The 25431-nt window shown below is 38.9% G+C and overlaps 2 protein-coding genes across 2 annotated transcripts in view; one reads left to right on the forward strand and one right to left on the reverse strand.

Annotated features, from left to right (window-relative positions):
- The window catches only part of Trpc5 (transient receptor potential cation channel subfamily C member 5), a 166235-nt gene that overhangs the window by 42407 nt on the left and 98397 nt on the right, over positions 1–25431 (forward strand). Inside the window, exon 2 of the mRNA XM_050127216.1 lies at positions 4555–5076. Coding sequence (XP_049983173.1) covers positions 4555–5076 — 522 coding nt within the window. The remainder of the gene's footprint in view (positions 1–4554; positions 5077–25431) is intronic.
- Trpc5os (TRPC5 opposite strand) lies at positions 11693–12025 on the reverse strand. Its single transcript, XM_050127213.1, has one exon. The coding sequence runs from the start codon at positions 12023–12025 to the stop codon at positions 11693–11695; it is 333 nt and encodes a 110-aa protein (XP_049983170.1).

Consider the following 25431-nt stretch of genomic DNA (forward strand, 5'->3'; position numbering starts at 1 on the left):
GTATTTACTTAATTCTTCAAACTTTTTGTTATACTTCTCATCCATTTCTATAAGGGTGTTTTTTTACATGTTGTTTAAGGGACTCTATTGCTTTCATAAAGTCAATTTTTTTCCACTTCTTCTGTGCTAGGGTGTTCAAGTCCTTCTGTTGTAAGATCTTCGGGTTCTGGTGTTTTCATGTTGTTTTTCAGATTATTGGGTGAATTCTTGCCTTGGCGCCTGCCCATCTCCTCCTTTCAATGCTATCTAATTGGTCGTTTGAAATCGGATCAGGTTTCTCTGCTGGCCAGAGGCTTCTCTTACTAATTGCCCTTGCTCTGTTTCCTGGCTCCTGCCGGGGGCCAAGAACCCTCTCACCCCTCAGAAGGGTTTTTAGAAACAGGACCCAGCTCCCCATTTGCCAGGGACCTCGCCAACCAAAGGCCTACCTCTTTGATTTAATTGTAGTGGGGAGATCTGCTCTTGGTGTTGCGCGCTGGTCCCTGCTGCCTGCGTCCTCTGCCACCGCGCCAGTCCCCGCCAGTCCGGGCTGCAGCCTCTGGCCTGTGTTGCCGCCTGCCTTGCTCATCTGTGGGCGCCTGCGTTGCTCGCTCAGTCTCTCCATGAAATTTTTATTAACTTTAGATAATAAGACTTGCACAGAAATACACTAAAATATAACAACAGTTCCAAGAAGACAGTACTGGTGATGCTCACTATAGCACAAATAATAAAAGCCCAGAGACAGATATTAGGGTTCAGGCTACAGATCAGAAAAACAAAGCAGCCAAGTCACTAGAAAGCTATTACCTCTATGAAATTTTTAGACTGAAAGAGAGCAAGTTCCTGGCTTATCCTACCTCTTATTCCTCTCTAGTGCTAGGATTAAAGACATACAGCCACCACATCCTGGGTCTATGACTAACTAGAGTGGCTGCTGGATTTAAAGGTGTGTGCCACCACTGACTGGCCTGTATGGATGACTGATATGGCTGTTTTGCATCTGATCTTTAGGCAAGCTTTAGTTATTAAAATAAAAATGAAATATTACTACATTTCCCTTTTTCTCTAAAATAAAAAGAAGACTATAACTAACATAAGAAAAATTATAAATACTTAATACAATAACTATATACAATATATACAGGAGATAACTATACCAACAATGTCTAGTCCATTTGCATTTGACAACTTCAGAGAAAATACTTTCTATATATCCTATCTTGATGAGTCCAAAGTCTTGTACCTAATTTACTTCCTATCATAACTTGTTTTCTGCATCTGGTAAAGAAGGAAAACTCAACTATCTAGTTTTCCATTCCCTCAGAAACCCAAGAAGGAAATAATATTAGCTGAATAAGCAGTAAATGCGAGCAAGCAACTTCCAAAAAAAAAAAAATGTGAGAAATGACAGAAACAGCTGACTGCCTGGACAGTCACCCAAAGTTCTTCTGCAACATTGGCGCATCCATCCTCATCCTACAGACCTAGCATTTTGGACAGACCTTCCTTTCTGTGAAGCAGAAAATTCTGAAAGGCTCTCCCTCCTTGTCTTGAGAAAATTTGGCAGTCACTTATTTTTGTGTCCTGATTGTCCAATTAGGACAGCATACTGTCAGAAGTCAAGGCAAGGGCATTTTCTTCCCCAATGGCTTGCTTTTGCCACAAAGAAAGTAAACTCCATGTGGAGTTTCTGTGATGTCCATTATCTTCTCTGAAGTAAATCAGTGCTTCCAGGAGCAGACCGATCTCATTGTCATTTAAAAAAGAACTGATGTTATTAAAACATCTTTTTAATTCATTTTTATATTAAACCATCTTAAATGCTATATTTTGTAGATCTCTGAAGTGTTCAAAGATAATCTATCTAAAATATATCCTACTTTGACCTTGAAAACATTCTTAATGTGACAAGTTCGATTATAGTAGGTAATCAACTACTAACCTGCATTTCCTTATTATTCTAGACAATTGATAATAATTTTCAAGGATAAGAAATATGCATTACTTTGTTAAATGAGTTGTATAGGTACAATACTTTGAACATGAGTTGAAATGTATGTACAGTATGTTCTAAACAATTAATCTCAAATTTGTGTCAGTATATAAAATTGTATGTAATATACAAAATTCCAATCTAATGTAAAACATTAAAACTAGTAGTTGCTTTTTAAAAGGAGATTCAATAATCTAACTTTTTTATTTCATCATATCTATATCCTCCTTTTTTCTTTTCAGAGTAGATTTAATAATCTACCCTTTTATCTTATTATATTCATATCCCCTTTTTTCTTTTCAAAACAAAAACCCTATCTCTGACCTTCTTTGTTCAACTTTCCTCCTGACTGTAACAAATCACAATGTGTAAGCAAACCTCCTAAACAATAACAAATATCCATAACCCATTGAATGATCAAAAATCACACACCCTCAATAATGTCTTCATATTATGAATCCATCAGTAGATTAATTCTTTAATTATTTCAGAACCGTCATGACCTAGCCTCTCTAGAAACACCATCATAGATATCCAAAGATGTGTTTTACTAAATTCCTGGACTTTCCAGTCTGATCACCAAGAGAAAACTATCCAACAGGTTGACACCCACTCCACCTTCTCCAAACCACTTGCAATAATGACGAAGTTTGGAAAATGTCTTCTGCCTAGAGAAAGGACAGATCTTCCAGATATGAGCTCTTTTCTTCCTGGACAGACGATGACAACCTGCTCACTTTCCATCTCTCCCCACTTCATGGCCTTACAGCAGTTGTATTTATGTTCATGGCCCACTCAGACCTATTTCTTCCGAAGCCTGTAGGCTTATGTTAATTTCTGAGATTATTCTTTCCTGTGTCCAATTTACTTTATGAGCTGAGTTGTTCACTTCCCCTGGTTTTGTTTGTAGCCTCTCTTTCCCAATGTTTTCCAATGCTTACTCACTTCTCTAGCCTAGCAATGACTGACAGCCTTCAGAGGCTGATGCAGCTACTCAGTGAGGAAAGTGGGGTTTCTTGCAGTCTTTTCCCCTTAATTTTCCTCCCTCTCCCCCTTTTACTGCCACTTCCCTGTTTTAGAAATCCCTTATACAAAGTGAATTAAAAAAATAAAAGGAAAGAAAGGAGGTAAAAATGATGAAAACCAGTATCTCATGCTTTTGTAAGGTCACCAGTAACTGTAGATTGTTGTAGTCTTTAAAAGATAGAGAGTGTTGATTAAAACAATACTTTTCTATTTAATGAGACTCCCAACTGTCTTCCTCCCCATTGAAAATGAGTTTTGACACTATGTACTTCTTTTCCTCAAATGTAATCAGATCAGTATTTCCCCCATATGCTGGAATGCTACCCATGCTTTACACACTCAGATTTTTCTTCCAAAAACCTTCCCCTCACTGTCTCTGTTCTCCTCAATCTTCTGGTTCTTATGTGAGTCTAGGGAGCTCCCTGGGCTTCCATTTTATTTTCATTTTTGAGACAGAATCTCCTGTATCGCTAGTGTCATTGACCTGTATAGATATAGCAAAGGATGTCCTTGAACTTCTGATGTTCCTGCTTCCCTCTCCAAGGTGCTAAGATTACAGGTATTCTCAACATTGTCCAGTTTCTATGGTCCAGGTCACCGAAACAAAGACTTTGTGCATGCTAGACAAACGGTCTACTAACACAACTGTGACTCCAGACCCTCTTGCTTTCTTTATTGGCCTGAAAACAAAGTCCCCGAAGATTTATTTTCAAGTTGGAAGACTGCTCTAACTCATTTATTAGAGTCTATGCTCTTCTCTAGGTGTGATCCTGAATACATAATGTACTCTGGCTATAGATACCATTTCCACCAACATCGCATTCTAGACAACAGTTTTATCAAATGCCCCCTGTCTTTAGCAATGCTGCCTGAAGCATGGAATTCCTCATTTACAATATTACTTCTCCCTAACAATACCTAATTCTTTCTACCTTCCTGGACTTGGAAGAAATTGAATTAATCCTCTAAAGTCCTGTATGCATGCAAAGTCAATACCATTTGTAAGCGTCTTTTCTGTTGCAATTATGGCTTTATTTAGTTGCATGGTCTTCAAAATGATTGCTTGTCTTTGGTCTTTGAAGTCAATATTTCAGCAGTTTCAACAGCTCAATTAAAGCTAAACGTGAAACACCATAAACCGTTAGGACTTTATGATCTTCAGCCAGAGGACCACAAGCAACATCTTCTCCTTCTTTGTTTTCCTTGTTCTGTTAGATAAAACTGGACATATCATGATAGCCTAATTTTAAGAACGGACCTTGACAATTTCACTACCTGTGTTGAATTTTGGCCCTCCTACATAATCTTAGGTGTATCCATTAGCCTCTCACAGCTTCTTCCCATGGGAAGAATACCTACCAACTGTGAATATTCCATAAGTAAATGCAAGAAAAGTGCTTAGGGAAGTGCCACACAGCAGCCCACAAACATTACCTGTTTTGGGTAAGAAGTCACAAGAGACTAGAAATTTCAGTTTCTGAATTACCAACTGAAGCTCCTTGTGTTCCTAACAATAACCCTGCCCCTCCCTGTTTCTCATTTCTTGCATTTAGATACCCACTCTGCTTATGGACACCCAATTCTCTGAGTTCACACCAGACATCACTCCCATCATGTTGGCCGCCCACACCAACAACTATGAAATCATCAAATTGCTCGTCCAAAAGCGGGTCACTATTCCACGGCCCCACCAAATCCGCTGCAACTGTGTGGAGTGTGTGTCCAGCTCAGAGGTAGACAGCCTGCGCCATTCAAGGTCCCGACTGAACATCTACAAGGCTTTGGCAAGCCCCTCACTGATTGCCTTATCAAGCGAGGACCCCATCCTCACTGCCTTCCGGCTGGGCTGGGAACTCAAGGAGCTAAGCAAGGTGGAAAATGAGTTCAAGGCTGAGTATGAGGAGCTCTCTCAGCAATGTAAGCTCTTTGCCAAGGACCTGCTAGACCAAGCGCGCAGCTCGCGAGAACTAGAGATCATCCTCAACCATCGAGATGACCACAGTGAAGACCTTGACCCACAGAAGTACCATGACCTAGCCAAGCTGAAGGTGGCAATCAAATATCACCAGAAAGAGGTAAGCTGAGATCATCTTTGGTTCCTGGAAGCTTAAAGCTTTCAGGGTCCACAGCATCAAATCAAGACTCAGTATTTTTCTATCACATAAGACCTCAACCATGTGTGGTTGGCTAGGGTTTCCAGTTAGACCCATTTATCTGTGATACAGACAGCTTCTGTGTAGTTTCTTTTTGACCAAAAAAGTAGTCACCTGATTCTTTGAAAGGGAGGCATTTTATCATTCAACCAATAATTGTCAAGGACTGTTCTCTGGGTTTAGAATACTGAGGAGAGGAGAAACAGCAGTCCTCCTGGTTTGAAGATGTTTTACAAGTTTAACTTTACTATATTTGGGAACAAAATTTATAAAGATAATGATCTTCATAATTTATATAATAATATGAATATACCTGATCACTTATTATTTTACAGTTAAAAGCTTTCTTTATGTCGGATATGAAACAATACAGCTAGTTTCTAGTTTGAACATAAGTAAATGAAATCTAATTTTATCTTCACAAGATTACCTACACAAAGTGAATTTAGCATTTTCATGATAAAAAAGAATCCCTTAAATTCCTTGGAAATGGGGCTAGAAAAAATGGCTCAGTGGTTAAGAGCACTTGTTGTTCTTCAGAGGACCCAGGTTTGGTTCTCAGTGCCACTTGGTGACTCCCAACCATCTGTAGTTCCAGTTCCAGGAGATCCAGTGATCTCTTCTGAAATCTGTGGACAGCAAGAACACATATGGTATACATTCATACATGCAAGCAAAACACCCATACACATAAATCATTCAAAAACTTTAAAACTTTTTCTTAAAGTCATGTGGTTTATTTGTCTTAATAAACTGGAGAATGACATATTAATTTTTTGTTTATTATTCTTATATCCATTTTTCCTTAGTTTTGGTGGCAGTGGTGGTGATGTGGTGTATATGTGTGTGTGTGTGTGTGTACATGCATACCTAAGAATGCATTTGTGGCATTTGAGACAGGGTCCCATGAAGGAAGCTTCTTGGACACATGATCTTCTTCCCAAAGGACTGAGTTTACAGACATGTTCCACTAGTTTCAGTAGTTGCTTACAGGAAGGAGGGGGGGGGAGTTGTTTCATTTTGGGTTTTGGTTTCTCCATATAGAGTTTCTCTGTGTAGCCTTGACTTGTCCTGGAACTCACTCAGTAGACCAGGCTGGCCTTGAACTAATAGCAATCCTCTTGCTCTGCCTCTTGAGTTCTGGGATTAAAGGTATGTGCCACAACTTCTCAGCCTAGTCCCTATTTTTTTTTTACTTTTGTCCCTTGTGTTTTGTCCTTTCCCCTTCTACATACTTAATAGTATCATTAAGTGTGCACATAACTGAGTGTGTGTGTGTTTGTATCCAGCTGTGATATATGATGCATACACATGTGTGTACAGGCGTAGTCACTCATTCATATGCCCAGGGATTAGAGAAGGACGATGGGTGTTCTACTCCACTGTCTGCTTTTTCTCTTGAGACTGGGTCTCCCATTGAACTTCAAGCTAGGCGGATGGACAAGAAACTCCAATAATCATTCTACCTGTCATATCCCTCCCCCCTACACATGGCGCTGTAGTTACAGCATGCACAACCATACCCAGTGTTTTACATGGGTTTGTGGGATTTGCACTCTCGGGTCCTCATGTTTACACAGCAAGTGCCCCTACATCCTGAGCCATCTCCCCAGCCTAATTATTAGTTTAAGTGGATCCTATCTCCTGATGTAATGCAACAAATTCAATCAAGAGTCACATATTCAGAGCTCATAAACAATTTGAAGACATTTTAAAAAGATAACTTTCCTAATGACCTTAAGACCCCGAAGAAGGCTGGTAAAAAGAATGAGCAAAAATCTCTCATAGGTCAAAGGTATTCAAAGAGTAACAACAACCTCTACATGAGAATGAGAGAATACTCAAAAAGGAAAAAGTGTTTAAAGTAAATCAGGCATGGTGGTGCATGCCTGTAATTGCAGTTTCAATCTTCTCTTGGTATATCCGCATTTCTCATTTTAGGGAATTTTCAGTAGGTAACACTGTGTTTAAGTATGGACCTCTGTGGTTTTTTATTTTATTTTATTTGATATTGGATCATAGAAGATTATTTTAAATATGAGAGCAGATGAAGTCTTGAAGAACGTTAAAATTGTTAAAGCGTAGGGGATATGTAGAGTTAATGCATTTTGCGTTATCAAATAGCTATGAGCCTATGAGAAACAGAGACAGAGTGTTATGACTTAAAGGTGATATGTTCCCCCACAGGATCGTGTTTTGAGTGCTTTTTCCCCAGCTCATGATATTATTTGAAAGGTTGTAGAGCCTTTAGGCAACAGGGCTTGGGTAGTAGGTCTCTAGAGCAGGTCTTATGAGGTTATACTTACCACTCAATCTGCCAATGTCATTGCTTCCTGGTCCCTAGGCAACTGAGCACCCAATACCATAGACAGAGCTGCTCTCATCACCATGTCTTTCTTTCTTTTTTTTTTAAATTTATTTTTTTTTACTTTTTTTATTGAGAAAAGGAAAAAAAAGTTTCTGCCTCCTCCCAGCCTCCCATTTCCCTCCCCCTCCTCCCACCCTTCTCCCCCTCCCCCCACTCCTCTCCCCCTCCCTCTCCAGTCCAAAGAGCAGTCAGGGTTCCCTGCCCTGTGGAAAGTCCAAGGTCCTCCCCCCTCCGTCCATGTCTAGGAAGGTGAACATCCAAACTGGCTAGGCTCCCACCAAGCCAGAACATGAAGTAGGATCAAAACCCCATGCCATTGTCCTTGGCTTCTCATCAGCCCTCATTGTTCGCCATGATCAGAGAGTCCGATTTTGTTAACCGCAATCCTCTAAAACCATGAACCAAAATAAACCTTTTGTCCCTTAAGGTATTTCTGTCATGTATTTGGAAACAGCAAAGAGAAAAGAAACCGGTATAATATTGCCCTCAGAAACAAAATCTTAGCCTAAAATGGAAGATAATTCATTATTCCCTAAAGGGCTTTTTCACTGCAGTTTTCTCATAATTATTCCTACTATGATTCAAAATAAGATCTTCAAAAGAATTTAATTTGGTGAAAAAGTATGCTCCAAAGAATTAAACAATAAGCCAGTTCCGAATTATAATTTTTACATAAAACAGTAGAAAGAGGAATCATCTGTCTCTTAGACACAGGTGCAAACTGTTGGACTGTCCTTACATGTCAATTAAATCTTCAGGTATTTTCATATTGACATTTGTTCGTATGGAATGACTTTGGAAATGTCACAACTTCATATATTCTAGTCCATTGACAGATACACCAAAGCCTTTAAAAACCATGTTATTTCATTTGTTTCTTTATTTATTTATTTTTAATTAAAAATTTTCACCTCCTCCTCTCCTCCCATTTCCCTCCCCGTCTCCCCCTCCCCCTCCCCCTCCCTCTCCAGTGCAAAGAGCACTCAGGGTTCCCTGCCCTGTGGAAAGTCCAAGGTCCTCCCCACTCCATCCAGGTCTAGGAAGGTGAGCATCCAAACAGACTAGGCTCCCAAGTAAGCAGAAACGTGTAATCTTCATTTTACAAAAGATGAAGCACCATGTTCATTTACTTCTTGGAGATCATCTGACAAGTCAGAAGTAGACAGTCAGGCTCGTGGTACAACATTCTCATTGGTTATATTCCATGACCTTCTGTTGAACAGAGACTTTTCATGGCAGTGTGGTAGCCTAGAAATTTACTACTAGGTAATTTAAGGTGACCACAAGTTTTTTGAATTTTCAATCAAAGTTTATTAGTTAAAATCTCTTAAGAACAATCATGAGGTTTGGAAAATTAGTCAATAAAGATCATAAGCAATTATAACATAATAACTTGAAAAATGATTACATATAAGGATGCAGATATGTAGCTTATAGAATATATGCAGGTATATAGTTTTCCTACTTTAGCTAAAGCACTAAGATTTGTACTTTCTACTTCAGTGTCATCTATTAGCCTGTCTCTCTTGATCTCAACACCTCTAAATTTGTCTCAAACTATATAGCCTTGCGCCCTCTCCATTTCTCTATGCAATACAAAATCTGATTTTGGCATTAACCTCAAGAAGATCCAAAACAAGGCTACTTGAATAATGGACCAGCCACTCACTCCACACTCCTGGAACAGATTCAACATCTCAATCAGATACGTCTCATAAGCATATTATTAATATTGCTCCTTTTAATTTAACTATACTTAATCTATATCAACTATCATCTAGCTTCTTCTAGCAATATCTTAGGGTTGACTAATTTTCATAAGGCATAGACTAACTCACTTAGGAAGTAACCCCATCTCAAACAACTGTGCAACTCTTGGCAATTTAAAATGTTCTCTCTACTGAAAATACCCTCCCCAACGGCTCTTGTGCTTAAGTGTGTTCTTACTGCTAAAGTTTCTCCTTATCACCTTTAGCTCTATTTCTAACCCTGTTCCATACAGCAACCATACTTAATACAAGAATCTATTTCTTGAAGTAGAATTACAACATAGCAGTTCTTAAATGCACATGTTTATGCAATCAAAGCAGATACTGAAATTACATTTAGTTCTTAGGTGCTATTACACTTCCATCTCTCCAGGTGTTACAAGTAAATAAGAGGCTAAACAGATCCACTTATTACGAGCTTCCACCATCTCCTTGTTCTGATGTCTAAGAATCGCAGTCTCCATTCACTATTGTTCTGTCTTGTTTAAGATGTTGTCCTATTACCAAGTCTAGAGTAGGCTTACAGGCTTCTTTTGTTAGGGCCTGCTTCAGTTAATTGTATGCTCTCTACAACACTAACAGTTTTAACAAAGTCTTATTAATCAGTTGTGGGATGGTTCTAAAGCCTATATTCTCGAGTTCTACTTGGATTGCTGTCTACCCTTTAGCGTGCCTATCATGTTTGCGCAGCATCAAGTTTGCTCTCTCTCTCAGGTAAATTGCTCACCAAATAGAATTAACAGTAGACTGGTGGCCTCTCTCTAGATGTTTCCTAAATTTGTCCAGTTATTTATGATTTGAGTTTTATTTTGACAGAAAATTATACCCCGTATCCTACAGTTAGAATTTCCCTCACAGCAATATATATTTCCCCTAGTTGTTTCTAAACCCTTACTTAAAGTGTAGACTGTGTTTTCTAACTGTCCTACAGTTCTTTGATTGTTATCATTATTGATAAATATTCTTATTGAATGTGAAAAGAATCTTAAGTGTTTCAGTAATTATAATCATTACTACTCATTAACATTTCCTACTGGCATGGAAAAACAAACTATTTCTTCTTTCTTTCTCCAATCTGCTTAGGTTTATTTTAAGTGCATCACATATTTGCTTCTTTGGCTGTACCTATGTGCCTAGAATCTTTTTTCTATTGTGTAGATAAGATTCAGCTTGCTTATACAAAGTTATTATAGCAATAGTCTTACTATAATATGTAACTAACCTCAGAATTTGCATTTTACTATAATCTTCATTTATTCTGTTTGTACTTTTGTCATGTTAGTTTTGTATCTGTCATGCTAGTTAGCTCGGCCTGTATTATGATCTATATTAAATGCCATGTTAATTTTTTTAACTATGACATGCTTTAGGACTCTACATAAATTGGTAAGGAGACCATACTATCTGTCCATGGAGGTGAAAGAATTGGATAGCATAGGTTGGTCTAATCTGTGCATTTCTTGCACATTTATCTAGTTGATCTCTGTTTCAGCACAAGGGTTCTTCAACTATCATATTTCACTTTTCTGACACATGGAAGATTATTGTGTCACAAATATTACTAGGTTAAGATTCAGCCATCCTACTACATTAGGCTTTCTGTCCATATGTCTTAAACTCAGTTATACACAAGAAGGTATGCAATTTCCCTTGGAGACCATATCCTCCAGGCTGATGACTTAAGCATTTGACTTGCTGCTGCTGAAGTCCTTGTCAGGCCTTGTCTTGCCATTCTAGAACGTCTTTCTTTGGTCTTTGGTACAAGCTTCAGTTTCCATCAGAGAAAAGGATTGTAACAAAGCTGCAACATGCATCAGCATTTGTGGAAGCAGTCTTTCATTGGAATATCTTGGCCCCAGAATTCTCAAAGGTTTGGCCCCAGTAGACTGGAAAACCTTTCTATACCTAGTACATCTTTCTATACTTTTATTGTCTAGAAGATGTTACACTTTCAGAATTACTTACCTTAACTCTGCCGTAGAAACCTGTCTTTTTAACATGCAATGTCTCAGCATTGTGCTGTCCGTGTGAAAATATTCACTGTAATATGGGCGTGATTACTCTTAGAATTTCCATGAATCCCAGAATAGTAACATTAAGAATCGCTATGTTGTAAAGTTCATCAGTTCTTCACTCTATTCTTAGGTAGATTCTGTCCCTTGCTATTATTCGGCCATATGAAGAATCCTAATAGTACAAGGAAAGGAGGAACTATACAACTAAAGTCAGTCTTTGGAGTTAAAACTTAGAAAAAAATAGTTTTGCCAAAATGAAATCAAAGCTTCCCTATTCTACATGGTTTTAATAATGAAAATATGCATAACTAGAAAAAACACCTAATGCTAATGCTTAGAAAACAGAACATATTTGGAATAGAAAAATGATTTTAATATGCTGAATCTTATTCGCTTTCTGTATCATCCTTTATTGCAGGGAGTAAATCCTCATAGATGTCAGTCATATCTATCATAGTGTCATCCATATCAAGGATTAGGTCTTCATCTTCTTTTACTGAAAGTATTGATTCTAAGTCAGAAAGATCAGCAAGATCCGGTAGAGAATCTTCATCAGGAGGAGGTGCAGCTGCTGCCGCTGCTTCTGCTGTATCATTCTGTTGTGCCAAAGGAGCTTGTTCCTGTGAGACAAACTGCAACAGCTCCTCGGCTATTGTTATTAGCTGGGCTACGCAATCAATAAGTCCAGCAACCAGTACAGGGATCGACACAGATTCCATGGCTCAACCCTCTTCTCAAGAGATAAAATATTACTGAAAGCAAATGAGTTCTTGGTAAGAGTGGATCTTGTGGAGCCGATTAATGGCCCTTCTCTTGGCGTGGAGAAGAATTGAGGCAGTTGGTGTGATTATGATGATGATAATCAAGTATGGAATGAGTATAGTAGAACTACAGAACTTTTTGTTGATGTCTCACAAAATGTCTGAACTAGTAGTGGATTACTATTGTAATCACCACAAGATTGTCACATCCAAGACAACACAGCAAATCAGATCTAATAATGGAAAAAGACAAATACAAAGATCAGCATCCTTGACCTTTAATCCATACTTCAGGTTATAGATATAAGATACAGCTACACAAGAATTGTCCATAGAGTTAAAGGATATCTCTAGCTATTGTTCTTCCTTTTTGAACACCTAATGCGGAACTATTGCCTCCCTTTTTCTTTCAATTTCTCATGATATTTATTTTTGCTCAGGGATTTCAGAATAAAATGAGCATAGGTCGTGTTCATATCTCTCCTAAACATCTCCATTGAGAAAAGATACCCTATCACTCAGCCTTTAACTGTATATATTAGCATCTTTGCCTCATTGCCATTTATATCTGAATGGTTAAATGCTTTGATGTTTTTAGTTATTAATTCATTAAAGTTTTCAATTGTCCTGCATCCTGGGGACAGATGTTACTTGCGATAAATTGTAAAAGTTCTTCGTTTGTTCTTATTAATTAGGCTATGCAATCAATAACTCTATTAACTATTAGAGGAACTGACACTGATTCCATATCTCAGTAGTCCTCTGAATAGATAAAACATTACTAAAAAGCTATAGCAAATGGTCTTTTGATGATAATGAATCCTGTAGAGCTGACAATGGTTACTCCATTCATTTAGATGAGAAATGAGGGTTTTAATTTTATTATGATGGTGACCAATTGTGGCATGAGGCCAATGTTGCTGCAGAACTAGTTGATGGTATTTGGGGATTGTGTCAATTGCCAAAGATTAAATAGCTGTAGAATATTGACAGAGTAAGATACTAATAATAAATATGAAAGAAGTGTACTACTAATAGAAATAAGTATTAATATAAAAATATTATATTTAGTGAAAATTAGACATAAAAGAATACATACTGTATACTATTCACATAGAATGCTAGAAAATCTATGATGCAAAAAAAGAATAATTGTATCTAGGGAAATGAGAAGTATTTAAGAGAATCATAAGTGAACTATCTAGAGTGGTATGAAATTGCTGGATCCCATTGATTACTATTGTACTTTTATCACCCCTCCTAAAGTAACCAAACATAATCAACCCCCTACCTGCAAAACAGATGTTAGATGAGATGGCATACCCATAATACTGTAATAAATTCTCAAATTTGTGGAAGGCCTATAACATATAAAGCACCAGGTAACCTAAATTTACCTTTTAGTGTCTAATACTTACAATAAAATAACTATATGAAGTTATAATTGGGAAAATTGAGAATCATAGGTTTTAACTGTGTTATTTATGGTCAATCACATGGTGGAGCTCGGAAATTACTTCCAAAGATCTATGTCAAAGGGAACGCATTTGCGTACCTATACTAGCATGTTTACTTTAATGGGTCCATAGCTGACATTTCATTCTCCTAAACAGGAATAGAATGAGAATGTTCCTTACAATTGTAATCCCTTGAAACTGGCTAAATTCTGAATTGAATGTGTCTAACACAAATTGATGGAGAGAAGTGGATCCTTCTCCTATGGGGTCCATGTCATTATCAATTGTTTCATGGAGATTCACAGATGTGTCCATTCAATCCTCCTCTGATGTGCTGAATTTATTTAAACTGTGGAGAGTTACTCACCTCTAATAGAATCAAGATGGACAAAGGGCTTACAGCTGTGCCTAGAAAATGATTTCTGGAGTTCTGCCGTCAAATAGATTGCAGATGCTCCTGCAACAACCAAAAAAATAATAACACATACACTCAGAGAAAAGAAAAACAAAGATAAATTCCAAAATTAGTAGATCTAAGGCTATCAGAAAGGGCTGGAAAGAGGAAAAATGCAGAGACCTTCCTGATGTGAGCTGATGGTAGCAGGCATTTTCTGTGGCATTTGCTAATTCTGGGCACAGCTGGAAGATAAAGATAGTCCAAAGGTAGAAGGTCTCTACCAAGGAGTGAGAGATGCCAGCGTAACTGTTGCCAATTGCAGATCAGTATAATGGACTGAGTGGAATTTTGAGGTATACAAGGCTAGTTTTTTGAGGTATGCAGGGTTAGTTTTTCTTACCTGAAATTAGCTGAGTTCTAGGCTGGCCCCTGGGTAGGAATTTCTCATGATAGGAATGGGTATTACCACAAAAAGACTGCTGGTCTCCTCCTCAAAAAGACACCTAAATTTTGAAATTGGAGGGACATAGAAGAGTGCAGTGAATCAATAAGATCAATACTACTCTTAAAGGCCACTCTGGGCAAAACTCTTCTAAAACATATAAGCACATATAAAGAACCATGCCTCATAAGGGCAATACTAGAGGATTTATACTACCAGATATCAAGCCTGAGGCTCAGAGAGACAAACATTTCACATTCTCTCTCCTATGTGGAAGTTACAGTTTGTCCATTTGAATGCAGAATACTGATTACTAGATATTGGTAAGGGCTATAGGGAAGAGGGATAAAGAAAGGTTAGAAAATGGGAACAAAAAACAAGTTAAATATAATGATTATGTTCTGTATTTCCATGACACAGTAGGTTCACAATAACAAACTATATTTTCTGAGTAACCAGAGATAGGAACTCAAAGATGCCAATCATGAAGAAAGGACATGTTAATTACCCTGATTCTATTAGTACATGTTGTATGCACATACAGAAACACAATGCCATATACCATGAATTTGTGCAATATTACACATCAATATAAGCAAACATTTTTAAAATAACAAAGCTAAATGTATAGCTACAGACATTAAGGCCACATAGTACTGGTACACAGATAGACAAACCAATGGAACCATGACCATGATCATACATCAGATACTAATTTGAAATGGATGGTAGACTTAAATCTGAAAGATAAAACAAGTATGTCACTTAGACCATAAGAGAAAAGCTTCATGATCTTAGGAAAACAAAGATGTGCCACATACCCTCCAAATTAGCTAATTATTCTTTTCATTAAAATAAGAGCTTTTATCTATAAAAAAAAATACCTTAAGATGGTAAAATGGTCACTAATGAAGTAGGAAAATATTCAGAAAATATTCTCAATAGAAGGTTTATACCTACTTACTCTGTGCACATATTTTGAACCCCTACAAATCAAAAAGAACAAGACAATGCAAATCTCAAAGCAAGAAAAAGAAATTAACTACTATTTTGTAGAATAGACTATCTACATGACCTACAAATACACAAATAGGTATTTGTCAAATGAGAGAAATGCTAATACAATCCACAATGAGATATATCAAACCCCACCAGAAGTGGGACATTTGAAAGGGCTGATGATAAGAAACAGAACAACGGAACTACTGAAACTCACATACATTGCAAGTGAAAGCACTGGCTTGTACACCTACTTTTGAAAACTGCTGGACGGTAGCTACTAAAGCTAAATCTACGTCTATCGCATGAACCTGTAGTTTTACTGCTAAGTGCATACATATCCAAATTAGAGTGTGAACATCTACCAGAATACCTCTAAAAGAATGTCAAAAGAAACCAGAAGCATAAAAGTATGTCAATTACTTCATGCCATTTAGATGAAATTTAAGACAGTGAGAGTGTTGCCAGCATTATTTGACCAGCCTGTCATTAATACTAAAGAAACAAAGCATAAATATTCAGTGAGGGCTCTCTTTGCCTGGTGTAGATACTTCATGTCAATGCAAAGGCAGGGTCCTGATTGCCAAACAGTTTTTACTTCACGCAATGTGACATAGTCTGCCTCTCATAAGTAGCTGAGAGAGCTAGAAGAAAGCTGATGCTATCTAACTCATAACTTGAATCTGTCTGTTTGTCTTACTTTTTGTCAGCATGACTAGTGAAAACCCACCATTTTCTTCTGAGTTCGTAGCCTGTTATTTGGCACCAGTTCCAACTAGAAATCTGGCAATAAGTATCTAACGGTGGGACAGAAAAGGAGCAAAAGAATCCAAATCCACTGGGCCAGTGTTTATAGTCGATAAGCTTCCCTGCATCAGGCAAGGTAAATTACTTTATATCCAAGGGGAACAGAGGGAGTTATATGGCAGTGATTAAAATGTGCCTTTGGTGAGTACAGGTTCCAGTTCTGTATTCGCAAGTAGGACTTTTTTGTGCTCCCTTCTGCAGCATTGCAGTGCCATTTGGACACAAGCATTTAATTTAAATGCCTAAACAAACAACACTTCTGTTAATGGTTCCTCAGCTGGTGTTGGGATTACACCTCCCTGCCCTCAGTGCTGGGAGCTTTATCTGAAGACCCTGCAGGTTTTATTCAATACAAACAGCACTCGGTAGGGAAACAAGGAAAGTAAATAAATAATCTCCAAAGTGGGTGGGAAAGGATAAGAGATTTTTTTAATTTATTTATTTCTTTATTAATTAATTAAAGATTTCTGTCTCTTCCCCACCACCGCCTCCCCTTTCCCTCCCCCTCCCCCAATCAAGTCCCCCTCCCTCGTCAGCCCAAAGAGCAATCAGGGTTCCCTGCCCTGTGGGAAGTCCAAGGACCACCCACCTCCATCCAGGTCTAGTAAGGTGAGCATCCAAACTGCCTAGGCTCCCACAAAACCAATACGTGCAGTAGGATCAAAAACCCATTGCCATTGGTCTCGCTGAACATAGCGGACAATGAGGACTACTGAGACCCCAGGATAAGAGATTTTTTAACGTGGTAAAAGAAGCAAAGCAATTGGAGTAAATACATTGTATGAGATTCTCAAACAATTACTAAGAAATTCTTATTTTTAAAAGCCACTTCTAGACATATATAATTTCTCTTTGTACTATTTACATCCAGGGAAACATAAGGAAGACCTATCCCATAATTTTAATATACTAGGAGCATCTCTGGGGGGATATAGTAAAAATAATCAACAGGATTTATCTCTCCACCTGTTTTTTAAACTTTCTTTTTATGTATTCTTTGTGTCTTTCACATCATGCCTCCCAAACCCACACAGCTTCCCCCTCAATAAAATGAAATAAAATAAAATAAAATTTAAGAGAAAAACAGGGAGAAAGAAGGGGAAAATCTCATCATGGAAGTTGCAGTGTGACACAGTGAGTCACGTGGTACACCCTTTGTCCATACATTTTTACATGTGGGTGTTCATCACAAAGACTCATTGGTCTGGTTCAAGGCCCCTGGTCTTTGATATACTATCGATGCTGGACCCTCACTGGGACTCTTCCTGGACATCCTATTGCTGCTCTTGCTGCCCTCTGCCACTTCCACCTCTTTTTGAAAGGTAGAAATTGTGTCCCTTTACAGAGACTACATGCACTAAGGCATGTGCCTGGTATAGGGTCTGACATTTGAAATGTTCATGGACCATCTTTAATTTATTAAGAATAAAGGAAAGAGGTGTGTAACTGAAGGGCTAAACATGGCCCCTGTCTGAAAAATATATAAAAAAATTCAAAACAGAAACCAAAATAAGGGGGAGCAGAATGCCCTTATAGTCATTTTTTTTTTGAGACAGGGTTTCTCTGTGGCTTTGGAGCCTGTCCTGGAACTAGCTCTTGTAGACCAGGCTGGTCTTGAACTCACAGAGATCCACCTTATAGTCAATTTAAAGCAAGTTGTTTTGACTTTCTTTCCTCCTCTTTCTGATTAGTTCATCACTGAAAGACTATCTTAGACTTACTTACCCTTCAGAAAAACAACTTGAAAATGTCTCTTAGTTTTTTTCATAGACAGACTCATAGCTTTTCAAAACGCTATCCAACCATGGGGTCAGCCACCTTATCCTGGCCTAGGGGGACATAAACAGGCTTGTCTCTGAAGCTTAGCTGCTATAAGAGCACTCCAGAGCCCAGGGAAAAAAAGATGTAATACTTCCAGAAAGAGTTTGGACCCTCAAATAGTACTAAGTGCAGAAGAAAAAACTGAAAATGAGGGTGATAACAGAACTGAGAGATAAAACAGAACTGAGGGGGCTGGGAAAAAGAGGTTCAGTTTTGTGAGAGGGAAAAAGAAAAGTTGGAGGGGTTTGATGGGAAAAAATACTCTCTTTAGGAGAGACACCAAAATGATGGTAGTAACAAAAAAGATTGTATATTGTGACAAACAGACTTATATTTTCATCCTGACTTTACTAAGTGGAATGTTCCTAAGCTACATTTGCCTTAATTTCCTTATCTGTAGAATAAGAATAGCAGGAAGATTGCATAAGTTATTTCATGAATGAGTTTAGAATGGTTCCCAATTTATAGTAAGTACTGTATAAATCCTAGATGTACAGTCTTGCTAGGGGAATTCCTGGATCCAGGAAGGAATGCGTGGTAAATCCTGGTCATTACTAGTGACTTCTGGAAGGTGAGAGAGAAGATGGCTACAGGTCCTGCAGAAACTGGAAGAAAGTAGTAGAGATATATAGTTCATCTCATAACTCAAATGAACTTTACGTAATGACTTTAGATTTGAGAAAGATGCAAAGGTGAATACACTCTCTAGATATTGAAGGCTTCTTACCGTATGTCTTTCACGAATTCACCAAAACTAGAACAGACTTTCAAATCTTCCTATGTGACTCATTTAAGTAACAAGAGGAAGAAACACAAAGCCTCTTACCCTTACCATCCCGGCCTGAGTTTTGTTCTAAGTTTCAAGTGCAAGAATGAGCCCTGGAGTTCTGACCTCTCTCTTTCTGCAAATGTCAGTTGGCCAAAAGAGGGCACATCCATTTTCCTAACAGGAATGATCAGAGATAATACAGTCCTCCTCTGTGCCTGAAAATGTGCTTACGCCATCTGACAAAAAATGCACCTTTCTGGTTTTAGTGGCTTCAAAATATGATTCCATAATTCCACTCAGTTAACTCATCCCAGGGTTTTATAGGTTCTTCCTTCTGGAACCATATCCTCAAGCACATTCCCATATATTAAACTACAATAGTCCTATCTGACAAAGATTTTTTTATTGCACAGCTGAGGGAGTGGAAACGGAAACATATTTCACCTCACATCTCATTGGGTCTTCACATTGCTGTGAGGTCGATAGGGTAGCATGGGGGCTATATCTCCACTATGTATCTAAGAAAATCAGAAACCTTAAAAGCCAAATGATGCAAGTGCTTAGCTGGAAACCTGATTTGCTGCTCTTCCCATAGATCCCAATAATACACTGCAAAGTCCCTAATCCTTGAAGAAAAGTCTTCCAAATTCCTTCTTAGAACAGACACATACCCTGCACATGCCATTACCCAATGCTTTAAAAATCTAATTAAGTATTTTGTTAATATATGAGAATCAAACCATAAAATCATCTGAAGAGCCTAGATGGAGAACTGCCAAGTGAACCTCAGAGACTAGGATTCCCATCGTCATTCCCTTCAAGAAAGAAAATATGATTTGAGTATCCAGGCTATCCAGTTAAATGAATCACCTGTTTCTTCCAAGCCACTCTGCCTTCCTCTTGAATGATACACAACACCAAACAGTTCTCTACGGGACACAAACGAGGAAATTACAGTACAAGTAAGCAACTGCGACCTAAAGTAAATCCCAATGGCCGTTTCCACTGGGCCACTAATTGCTGATGTTGAAAGCTTTTTCCTATCGCCACTGCCACATAAGAAGAGTGGAAACTCTCTTTTTAAATGCACCACTAAAGGGAAAACTGGTATTCACTTGGCAGGAGGAGAACAGGATACTTCATGCTTGGCATACTGCTACTATTGGCATTGGATCCAGAAGCTGCTGCATTCTGCAGGGGTGGCAACTATTTTGTCCTCGGGATAACATAGTGGAAGATACAGCTATATTTATGTGCAGACTTTTTAATAGAAATGCCTGTCACCCCTGGTAAGCTCACATGAGGTGACAGAAATGGCACAGCCAAGAAAAGGCAAGCCAAGTCTTTAGTGCCTTCTGGTAGCTAAATCCACAATAGCAATGAAGAAGACCTGGATCTTTTTCTTTGGTACCAGAGCATTACTGTACAGGAGGCCATAGAGAAACAGAAAAGTTTCGTATGTAAATCTCACACTGAGTGTAGAAGTATCAATATAAATATAAACTGACAAATGTTTGATAGAAGCCTGTCACTGAGATACAAGCATCATTGAGCCATGAAGGCATGACTACCACAGCCACACAGACGTGTACAGAAGTATTTGAGACTGGGGAAGAAGGAAGGGCGTAGAAAAGAAACATTGTTTTAAGGAAGATAGACATCGGAGACAGAGAAACTTAGGTTCAAACATACATGTTTCCTTACCTTAACCGTTCAATTAAGCTTACCATGAGAGAGACAATTTTTAATTGTTGGAAGACACCCTAACAATTTAGGTAAAACATGAAAGTGTGTGATCTCAGTTCAGGCATAGACTTAAGCATTGTCTCCTTGACATTCATTGAGGACAGAATTCACTTCCTGTAAACTTGTGTTTTGTCTTCTATATGCTGAGGATGGTGAGGACACCTGTCTCAAGGGGTGGCATAATCATCAAGTGGGATAATTCCGAAAGGTCTTTTGTAAGTCATGGAGTTCAAGGAAAAAAAAAAAAAAAAAAAAAAAACTTCGACTGGAGTGACCAACCAATCTGGTTTTTCCAGGGATTAAAGCTTTTACAGGACTCAGAATTTTTGACATTTAATGAAGAAAATCTCGAGCAGCCTGGAATAGTTAGAACGCCTTAGTTATCACAAGACCTTAACTTGACTAAGCCCATGATTGGGCTGCCACTGGTCTTAAGCAGATATAGGTTCTAGTTTAACCTTACCTTGTCCCTGAGTAGACCTTCACTATTCTTGGACTCTTGCTAGGTTTTAACTAGCCTCCAATTAGAATTTAACTAAGACTAGCTCTTGGGGGTGGGGGGAGAAAAAGAAAAACCTGATGGGACTAATGAGTTCTGGCCTTCAGCTGGATGTTGGGACTGAGTCCTGGCCTTCAGCTGCTCTTCCCTCCTAGAAGCTTCGAATTAAAGTTACTAGAAGCTGTGCCTAGCTTAGAGGATCAGAGGATGGGATTTTCACCTGTTGGCCATTGACTGCAGTGCATTTAAGCATACATGGTGCTTATAAGAGGGGCTTTGGTATCAGTTTTTAAAGGTCTGCGTGTCAGTCTGTCTCTTCGTGTGTATTCTCAACCTCCAGCCCCTTGCCGGAAGCTTGCGAACTGGGGTCTAGCGCATAGAGCGCAGATTGGGGCCGCGGTGCGTGGCAAAAACCCACTATGCTGGCTCAAACTTCCTGTATCTGAAATTAGATTCTGAATAGGCCTTCTCTCTCTGGTTTGTGTCCTGGCAAGATGTTAAGAATACTATGAATAGATGTTAACCAGGCATGGCCTATGACTAGGTTAACTGGGATCTATTAGGACTTAACCAGGTTTAGGCTTAGCTACATGTTAACTTCATTAGGCCTGAAAGGGAAATCCCACAGAGGAACAAGTAGCCATAGCTGTAACGGGCCTTGAGTGGGACAACCTGTGAGGAATAGTACAGAAACTGACTATCGAAAAGTCCTCTGTGTGAAGAAGCCATGATCTCAGAATGGGTTGGTCTGGCATGAGCATAAGAACCCTGTATGAACTCTATGGTTGGTTATTATACCAGTCAGTGTGATGGTACAGGTTAACAGAGTTCAGACTCTTAAGCCCCTGGGCTCCCACATGGGCCTTGGACCGATCTGTAAACAGACAAAGGTAAACAAGACAAGGCCAACTAATTCTGTCCTGACACGCCTCTTCTCAAAATGCTGGCTAAACTAAATGCCAGCCTTGAGCTACGGTACCTAACTGGGCCTTCTCTAGGCCAGGACTGCTGTGTATGATGGTGTACAGGCCAGGCTACCTATACTGGAGTAGGAACGACTTACCAAACTCCACCTAACAACACAAATGGGACAGTTTAACTGAACTACCTGTTCAGGTCAGAGGAGAAGCCCAAGCTGCAGAAAATGAAAAGGGCTCAGGCAGTGAATGGCGCAGGAGGCAGAGGCCGGTGAATCTCGGGATTTGAAGCCAGCCTAATCTGCAGAAAGAGTTCCAGGACAACCAGGACTACACAGAGAAATCCTGTCTCGAAAAACTTAGATAGATAGTTAGATATATAGACAGACAGACAGACAGACAGACAGACAGAGAAAAGGGCTGTACCAGACTAGTTAACAGAGCCGGAGCTCCTAATTACATATGCTTTCTGACCCCTAGGATAATTGCATTCGCTTTGCATGAGACAGTAGCAGACTGTCTCGTTCCCTGATTTAGAAGTGTTCCCAGGAAGCAAGGATCAGAAACTAACATCCCTTAGTTTCAAACAGTAAGAGAGCTCTTATACTTTTATCTGTCCTGCTGGGAATGGCTCTGACAGGGTCCGTGACCACTGGGTGCTGCTGCAATAGGTTATCAAAAAATACGGCATAGCCAGCTTTCGACTCAGATCAAAAAAAGGCTTACCTATTGTTCAGGGAATCATAGTCAACTATTCAAAATCAGATAGATTCGCTGACAGCAGTGACCCTCCCAAACTGTAGAGGATTAGATTTGATGACCACAGAAAAGGCATGATTTTAAATGAGGGCCACAGTTTTTATGCTAGTAAGTCAGGAATCGTATGAGAAAAGGCCAAAAAGTTATTATAAAAGATTAGAGGTACAAATGAGAGTTAATGAAGTACGATATGGACAACACGGTGACCCTGACCGGCTCCTCTAATAGTGCCTCTAACAATAATAACGCTGGGACTTTTATTAGGACCCTGCACCTTGAATACCCTGTCCAGCCAGATTCATCAGAACTAGAATAAAAGCAATAAAAACTACAAATGATACATCAGAAGTACCAACCCATTTCTTCAAGATAGACTCCTAAAACATTACAGAGGTGAGGAGGGGGAAATGAAGTAGAATAAGGCAGAAAAGAGCAATTACTGGATTGACTTAAAGCACTATTTGTACTGCTCCTTTCCAAGCATGATTTCACTTGCTGCCTAGAACACAGTGACCTGAAGAAATCGCTGAAACAAGGAGTTGTTGCCCTTAACAACCTGGCCACCCAAGCTTACACCCGTCAGCTCTCAAATATGACATTAAAAGCAAAAGGCTGACTGCCACGTAAGCGTCTGTGAAATAGCAGCTGCTTGCTCACCCCACCTTGTGGCTTTAGAGTATAAAATGAGAACGCCAACTGGACCTGGAACGGGAGCCTTTCTGAAACTATCCTGGCTTCGTTTCCCAGGTGAAGACAGCTCCGCTCTTCATCTCCCATTGGTGTCAAAGTGCTTACTCCAGAAAGATTCCCACAACACCTTCTCTAGATTTATAGCCCAGCTGGGGATTATCAAGGTTTTCACAAGATCTCAACTGAGATTTAGACCGGGGTGGGATTAAAGTGGGTTCTGAATAGGTCTAAACTATGTTTACATCCTAGTCAAACTTTAATAGGGCTAGCTAGGGCTTTAAATGTTTTAGGTTCTGATTAGAACAAAATTAAAGGCTGATTAGGCTTCAGCTAAGCCTGACTGGGCCTTGGCTGAACCGATGAAGCTCTTACTAGGCTTTGGTGCTGACTAGACCCTCAAGGGCCAGACTAGCCCTTATCTTACTGAACTAGCCCTTGAAAAAGTTTTAGACCCTTGCTGTATTCTAGCAAGACTGTTACAAGGCTTCGTATAAACTGAGGTTCTAACTAGATTTTCACTTTAGTCCCTACAGAGGTATTAACAAGGCTTTGCCCTGGCTAGGCTTTAACAGAGCTGTTGTGGTTTTAGCTGGGCAGGAATAATGTTATAGTTTAACCATAACTCAGAGAGGCCTTTATCAAGATGGATAATCTGGAAGTAATCTTAAGCTTTGCGTGTACCTTAAAAAAAGATTCACACAGGACTTAACCGTGTTCTGACTACATCTTCACCATAGGCATGGGTGTGGGCCCTGCCATAAATAGTTTCTTTCTCAAACTTAATATTTGGGCTTTAACCAGTCTCCAATTACGCAGGCACTACTAGGGCTTGACTACACATCAACTAAGTGTAGGCTTCAGCGAGCTGAACTGGAGCTAAAGCTAACATTGTCTTTATTTAGAGCTGCCCAAAACTCAACTACACCATAAGTGGACAAAATAAACTTTAATACTTAAATAATTTAGGTGAGTTTTAAACCAAACTCGTTTGCTTTTAACTAGAACAAGGCTTTGAGTATACCATAATAGGACTCTGACAGATCTCAACTCTGCTGAGGTCTGGCTGATTATACTGTGACTACATTGCAAGTATGTTTAAGGTCTTGACTGTGCTTTAATGGAGTTGACAGCATTTTAACCAAAATAACTAGTACTTAGGTAAAGAAATATTCTGCCTAGGTGTTAACTGAGGTGGCTAGGCCTGTACCAGGTTTGGTCTCTCAGTAGGCCTTAACTGGGCTCAGTTATTGGTTAAGCTTGAAGTACAATCTAACATTTAACTATCTTGAATGTCTGCTTAGGAATTAACTAGACTTAATTACATCATAGCCACACCTATGCTCTGGTTAAGTCTAAAGTAAGTTCAATAACACTATGTGATTTGTACGACTTTCCTAGGACATAATTTGGTTACAACTAGAAACTGACTAGGCTTAGGCTTTGGTAAGGACTTATCTAAGCTCTGACTTAGACTGAACAAAGTTTGGGTCCTGCCTATGTCATAACTGGTGTCTAGTTATATTTAAACTAGGATTAAATATCAGCTAGGTTCTAAGTAAGCCTCTAATTGACACTTGAACTACATTTATGAATTTATAACTCTTTAATTAATTATATTATGAATAATAATAGGCTTATTCTCAGGGAGAGGGTTTGTCTGGGCTCCTGCTAAACCTAAACTAGTCTTATATACTCAAAAGAGCTTATGTTCTTTCTAACTAAACCTGCACTGCTTGGGTTTTAACAGAATCTAAAACAGGATTAGATCCTGGGAAGATCTGAACTAGGCTCTAAGTAGGACTAAATGAAACCTGTGCATTAGCTAGGTCTTAAATATGCTCTAACTAACCTTTAACTAGTCTTAATCCCTGAGAAGAACAGTTAGACTTAATTATATCTGAATAAGGCTGAAGCCCCAAACTGTTTTAACTAATATATTAATATACCTGAAACAAACTTCTTTCCTGCATAGAGGTTAACTAGTCCCTCTATTTACCTAAATAAGGTTTAGACACAGACCATGTCTTAACTGTGATCTATAACATCCTAAAGTAGACTTAG

The sequence above is a fragment of the Alexandromys fortis genome, unplaced genomic scaffold, assembly GCF_014885135.2.
Source record: "Alexandromys fortis isolate MF-2015 unplaced genomic scaffold, M_Fortis_MF-2015_v1.1 scaffold_200, whole genome shotgun sequence".
NCBI lineage: Eukaryota > Metazoa > Chordata > Mammalia > Rodentia > Cricetidae > Alexandromys > Alexandromys fortis.